General features: G+C 31.8%; 1 protein-coding gene across 1 annotated transcript; it reads right to left on the bottom strand.

The window, feature by feature from the left end:
- Positions 1-2,284: 2,284 nt before the first annotated feature.
- Positions 2,285-3,994, bottom strand: LOC110420351 (UDP-glycosyltransferase 73D1-like). Its single transcript, XM_021433629.2, has one exon. It carries the CDS (start codon positions 3,901-3,903, stop codon positions 2,434-2,436), a length of 1,470 nt encoding a protein of 489 aa, XP_021289304.1. The 5' UTR covers positions 3,904-3,994; the 3' UTR covers positions 2,285-2,433.
- Positions 3,995-7,213: the final 3,219 nt, after the last annotated feature.

The raw sequence follows: 7,213 nt of genomic DNA, 5'->3' as shown, positions 1-7,213 counted from the left end.
TTTTATTGGTTTCCAAAGATTAACAACTTTCTCACAAAGTACTTTTTATGAAATTGGGCAACCTAGCAGCTATACAATAATTGAGTTATGCTATGTCTTTGTAATGTATCTTGCCTCCGATTAAAAACCGTGATTAAAGGGAACCCTTCAATATGAATCCATATTCAAAATCCTCTTCATCAGATGCATCTGAGTTACAATCCATCTCAGACTCCTTATCATCCTTAAAATCCTCAGAAAATTCACTATCACTTTGGAAATAGGCCTCTTCACCATCTGAAGTAAGGAATGCGTCCATAAAGGAAAGGTTGTTGTGAACAACCAATGGAGTATTGTTCATAGAATTGTCCACTATAAGCTTGCGTATTCAGACTTTCTTGCATGATCGATCGTCGAGCAATGTTGGTTTAAGGTTTTTGCAAAGAGCACCCTCAGCCATCCTAAGAATTGTTCCTTCCAAAAGTTTTCATTAGCATACTAAAATCTTACTTTATACTAATTAAAAAGATCAAAATTTAATAATCCTTGAACGTTGTAGTAAAAAGTTTTTGAGTCACTCCTATTTTATTTGTAGCTTTATCTCATATCAAATCATATCATTTAAATAATGTTGATGAGAATCTTACTTTATGCTAAGGGTACATGCATGTCTCATGTTGGTATTATTGATAAATCTCCCATATCAAATCATAAGTTATAAAATTGATATAAATTATAAACTTGAAGTAGAGATAAGTGAAAATTTTCAATTATTATATATTAGTGCTCATGATCAAGAATATTTTACATTATATTTTTTTAAAATGTTAATAATTTGAAAGATTCAAAACAAAAACGTTTAAAAAAAATAAAGTTTTTGCATAATATGGTGAATTTATGAATATTTAATTAGATTTATAATACAAGAAAAAAATGCACATAGGGTAAATATATCTTATAATCAAGAGAAAATTGCACCATACATCCACAATCTTTATGTAATATTCATTTTGATTTTTGACTTTTAAAATTTAATTTTTGAATTTATGATCTTTTTAAAATATTTCAAATTCATCAAATCTGTCAATTGTCATTAAAATCTGATAAAATATTGTATCTCAATGTCATTGGACATCTATGCGGATGTCCATGTTGCAAAAAAATGTAGACTTGGACAATTGGATGTCCACTTGACAAAAAAAGGTTTGATACATTTGACATTTTTTAAGCTAAGACACCCATGTAGCACTGAATTGGTATATTTTGTTAATTTTTAACAGTAAGTTAATGGAATGGATGAATTTGAAATATTTTTAAAAAGTAATGAATTTAAAGATTTCAATTTTAAAAGTCACAATTGAAATAAAATATTGATAATTGGTGTATTTTATTCCATAATAAAATTGATATTCCACTATGATAAAACTCATATGTAACACATGGGCTAATTAGATATATATATATATATATATATATAAACTCAATCGTTAATATTTATTTAAAGAAAAATTATAAGTGGACAATTTAAGAATAAAATAATTTTAATGTCTTTTTCTATATATAATATTTTTAAAAAATCACGAATTTAGAGATTTTCAATTTTAAAAGTCAAAATTGAAATAAAATATTGATAATTGGTGTATTTTATTCCATAACAAAATTGATATTCAACTATGATAAAATTCATACGTAACTCATGAGATAATATATATATAATATTAACTCAATTGGTAATATTTATTTAAAAAAAATTATAAGCCGACAATTTAAGAATAAAATAATTTTACTGTCTTTTTTCATATATAAAAGTATTTTTTAATTCTGCATATTATGTTAATGTATATAAGCATATGTGTGTTTAAAAACAGCCCCTGCCGACCTCAACTCACACATGTACATGCAGAATACATATTGAATGATACCCTTAGTTGATTTTGACTCAAAAATTGTTCTACTTCGATTTTTTTTTTTTAATTTCTCCTTTGAGAACACATATGCCCTTCCATTATCTGCCTATTGATCTAGATGTAATTGATATTTGGGCTATTATGCTGTTATAATCTAAGGAATTTACTTTCCTAATGAAGACTTTGTCCAATAAGCTGAAACCTAAACAATCGTTATATATATATATATATATATATATATATATATCGTAATTAAGAAGTCTATTCTTGGTGTTTGAATTAAATTAATGACTATTGGAGGTTACTTGTGCGATGGAGATATTTGTAGTTTACTAAATAAAAACTATAAGAAAGTCTACTCGTAATATATAAGTTATTGCATGACTTAGAAGCTACTTGCACAATCAAGGTATCATAGTGGAAATTTCTCGGAGGTTACTCATAATATATTCAAATGCTCTTTGGGGAAAAAAAGAAAGATAAAGAAAAGAAAAGGAAAGATAACATGCAACTCCCTTTACAAACCGTTACACCAGTTTGGCAATTATTAATTGATTTGCTCCAAAATATCCTGGACTAAGGCTGTCATATTCAAGTAGGATGATCCTCCGTTTCCCACCGCCGTTCTTGCCATTTCTTCAAGCTCTCGTGCTCTCATTCTTCTCTTTTGGCCTTCTTCTCCCCCGTTCATCAACATATCTATTGCTTTCTCAACTTGTTCTTTCTTGACCAACACTCCGAGTTTCTCTTCTTCACCCCATCTAACAGGAACCTCAACGCCAACCCGAAGTCCTATCTTTAGAATTTCAACAATCAGCTTCTCATTAAAGAACTGTTCGGAGAATTGAGGCCATGTTATCATTGGCACCCCAGAGCATACGGCTTCTATAGTTGAATTCCAGCCACAGTGAGTTAAGAACCCTCTTATTGCAGGATGGGATAAAATAAGAAGCTGGGGAGCCCACCCCTTGATCAAAAGTCCCCTCCCTTTGATTCTCTCCTCGAAATTATGCTCTGACAACCACTTTTCTAACTCGTCATTAGCTCTTTGATCACATGTTTTGACTGCCCATATAAACGGTTGCTTTGATGCTTCTAAACCCAACCCCAGTTCTATCAATTGTGCTGGAACAAGACGGCATAGGCTACCAAGGCAAGCGTAAATAACTGACCTTGGTTTCAGTGAATCGAGCCATTTCAAGCATTTTTCCTCATTGATTGATGCCTTGTTCCCTCTTTCAAACTTGTCCAAGTTTATTCTGTTGCATAAAGAAACAGGTCCAATGGCCCAAACCTTTTTCTTTATGGCTTTCTGGTACTCCTCGACACATCCGTGCTCTAGTTCATTGAAGCTGTTTATTACAACTCCGTAAGCAGTCATTTCAGCCTCTTGCATCTTGTTGCGAACATCGTCTAAGTCAGGCAAACTAACAAATGCTCCTGGAAGTTGAGCCCTTGTTATCTCAACCTTTTGTGGCAGTCCTGGCACCACAAAGGGTTCCGAATCCGAAGCAACGGAAAGATGAGCCTTATGTAGCTTCACATTGTGAGAGCTCAGCAATGAGAAGCAGCCCATCCCATGAAAAACAATCCTCGGGATATTAAACCTTTGAGCAGTTTTTGACGTCCAGGAAAGGCACTTATCTGATATGATGCAGCTGGGAAGCGGCTTTTGCTGTTCCAGAAATTGTTCTAAAGGTTCTTGCAACATACCAAGTGCATTGAAGAACTCTTTCAGTAGGTCCCTGGAAGATAAAGTGTCAAGATTCTCACAACCGGTAGGAAGTCCGGCTTCTTGGCATGGAAATGGAATTTTCACCAACCGAATCTGGAGCCCTGATTCCGAAGCTCGTTGGATGACTTTGTCAAATCTTAACGCATTGTGGGGGGTAGTGATCAAGCTTACAATCACTCCGCGCTCTGCAAGAAGCCTGGCCATGTCAACCATCGGAATCATATGACCTTGTGCCATGAGCGGGATTAACACAAAGTGTGGCTGCTTGGCTATTGAAGCCATAGGCTATAGAATTGGAAACAAACGAACGATCCAAGGATGGATTTTGGTTACCTAAAATGTTTAAAACAATCAAGTCTACGCGTTGTGCAGGAGGATTGCCAATGGCAGGTCTTATAAGGTGAGCTTGACTTGAATTATTCCAAACACCTTAGTTTAAAAAGAACGCAAAAAATAGTATAATGGTATCGTTGACAAATCGTCTTGTCTCATCTAACTTAAAAATTGACTTGACTTGGATTTTGAATTGGTTAAGTCATTGCTTCTCGTATGTTCGGTGTTGAATAACTCTCATTTATCTTATGCTTAGGTTTTATACCAACTTTTCAAGCACACGTCTTTACCCCGGCTCCTACGGTCTGATTCCAAAGTGTTAAACACAAAATTATGGATCCGATAATTTGTTGGTCTTGTCCTTTAGGTTTGATATTTCTTTTATCTAGATTAATAGATTTGATGTTGATAAGATTCGACGATCACTTTCTTTAAAGAAATACACCAACTTAAGAAGTTTCAATGTCATTTCCGAAACTTCCTTTTTCCAAATCTTCTCCTTTTAACCTTGCTTTTTTCCATGGCTGTTCTTGTGTTTAATTTATTATACTAATTTATATCTATTTTGATTGTAATATTCAATCAATTGATTATTCATAAGGGTCTGAAAATTGTTGTGATTGGTTCTTGATTGTAGAATGTAGAGGTACAAGTTATATCGGACAATGTTTTACAATAATCTGTTTGCGGGACCCAAAAATTTTCTTTAAAAATTCTCCTTTCATAAAAGAAAGTCTTCTAGAGTTGTTCAAGTTTACCTGTTTGGAGTAACCTAACTCTCTGGTTGTCGAGTGTTCAGATTTGTCTTTACAAATGAATGTCTTCCTCCTCTTTTGATCCTGTGCACAGGTCCCTTGCATGAAAATATTGACACACTCATGTGCTCACACTGTATAATAAAAGAAAACTCCGAAGTCGGCACCATATAATTAATGTTATCTTTAACCTCATTTCTTTGGTAGCATGTGTTTGTTTAAATCAGAGTGCTATTTTTTATCTTAAATTGAAGAGTTTGGAGATCTTAAAACAAAAAGGGTTCATCCCATAATTTTTCTCTAGTAATAGTAAAAGTTACGTAAATTATAATAATTAAAGTTGTTCACTAATAGTACTAGTTTTGACACAGTTACAATCTCAATACACGTTGATTTTATATACATTTTGGTATAATTTAAGAACCTTAATACCCAGTTCTTACCACCAATGTTTTTCTAGAATAAGCATAATTAAGTCAATGACAATTATTCTTAACTTATTCAAACATTTCTTATGAATGCCTAATTCATAAAGCATGACTTCTGATGTCGATAAATGAGAAACGAGAATGGATTTGGAACCCAACTTCAAACTTTTACGGTTCTTTCGTTGTTGGGTAGCTGGCAAGTTATGAACCAAATGACAGCCCACGTGAAGCATGATGCTAGGGTTTTTGGGCTGGGTACAAAACTTATACAAGCCTTCCTTATCGCGGACCACGTTCCCAGGGTGTTAGAATTTCCACAATACTTTTAACTTTATTTCTTTTAATTATAAAAGAGCATAACTTTATTCCTTTAGGGATCAAAAGATATTAACAAAAAAAAAAACAATTCAAGGGTCATTTCATACATATGAACGGAGTTATTCCTTTTCATATAAATATCGAAAGTGCATGAATAGTTTACCTTGAACTACTAGGACTTGACCGTTGATTTTCGTCAACTCCCATCAATTGATATTATGATTGATCATCTGATTTTTTTTCCTTTTTTTGTAATATCTACCCATTAATTACTTCTATGTATGTTTTGATTGTCAATTTCTGTTAATTATCATTACTAATTCAATATATGATGACCGTTGAATGACCATTATCAGTTGTTTGATTATTGTTAATCATCAAACTCTGATTTTTAGTGACAAATAATGACAATGAATTATTGCTAATCACTAATTAATTTAAGAAATAAGGTAGAGTAGAATAGAAATTTTAGGTTCCAACCCTAATGTTAACATGCAAAGAAGTAGTAACCCGATTATATAGGATTTGTATACCCTATATTTGGATCGGAACGAATTTAGATAGTAATTTTACTATCCATTTTGAGTTCAGGGTAAAGTGCCAATATCATCTTTTGAATATTCAATACCCAAACTCATTTATAAATAAATATATGTAAAATATATTGTATGTTTTTAAAAGGGATTGAACCTTGAGGATGCATTTGAACAATCGATAGTCTTGTCAATTTAACCAAATTCATTTATAAATACTATATGAAAAAGAATTTTATATATATATATATATATATATATATACACACACGCATACATTCTCACTTAATTAAAGATATATATTGTTTTGTTTTTTTCTTTACTCCTAAATGGGTATTTAACGAGTTTGAGTATTTAACAACTAATTTTAGGATATTAAGGTACAGGTTCGAATAATATTTTTAATTTTTATTTTAGTAATTAAAGAGTTCAGGTATTTTATAATTTAATAAGATTCAAGTTTAAGTACTTAAAAAATAACAAGTGCCCTACCTATTGACATCCCTAAACTAACGGCCATGAATTATATAATCATAATAATCATAATAATTATCCATTATTGATCATCCATTGATTTGGTCATCATATAATTATATCTGGTGGCCATCAATTGTAAACTATTACCAATAAGTTTTAGCTTTGGTGGATCCTGTATTAATCACCATCCAAAACCTAATTAGAGAGAAACATTTTTTTATTCAAAATAGACAGTGGAAATTATTCTTTAGTTAGCACGAGAGAGAAAGAGAAAGAAAAAGTTGGAAGGATAATATGACTAAAACCTGTTCGCAAACAATTATTAAGAATACTTGGTTAAGATCATTTGTGAGTATGTAGTAATCTGTTTGGATACGTTTTTGAAATTTGGAACTTTACCCTATTTTTTTTCACAAACCCGATGATACCCAAGTCCAATTGTTGAAGTGTATATTGTCATAACCGAACCTGATTATAAGTATATTGTCGTAACCAGCACCTCCATCCCTGCCCCCCAACACCACCTTAGCCATACATGAACAAAAATGCTTGCTTCCCACCCTATATATAAAATTTTGTCAAGTGTCTACTTGATGCTAGTAACATACAATATTTTATCCCTATAACTAAATAAAGAGTAAATTAAACACTATCAATGAAAAATAATAAAATTAAAAGTTCTTTATCTCATCACTTATTTTTTCATTCTTCCATCTTTCAATCACGAATCTTTTTGTTGTTTTCCCTT

The sequence above is a fragment of the Theobroma umbraticum genome, unplaced genomic scaffold (assembly GCF_002168275.2).
Source record: "Theobroma umbraticum cultivar Fairchild unplaced genomic scaffold, ASM216827v3 scaffold_86.0, whole genome shotgun sequence".
NCBI lineage: Eukaryota > Viridiplantae > Streptophyta > Magnoliopsida > Malvales > Malvaceae > Theobroma > Theobroma umbraticum.
Note: the sequence above shows the minus strand (reverse complement) of the source record. Positions and strands in the feature narration are given on the sequence as shown.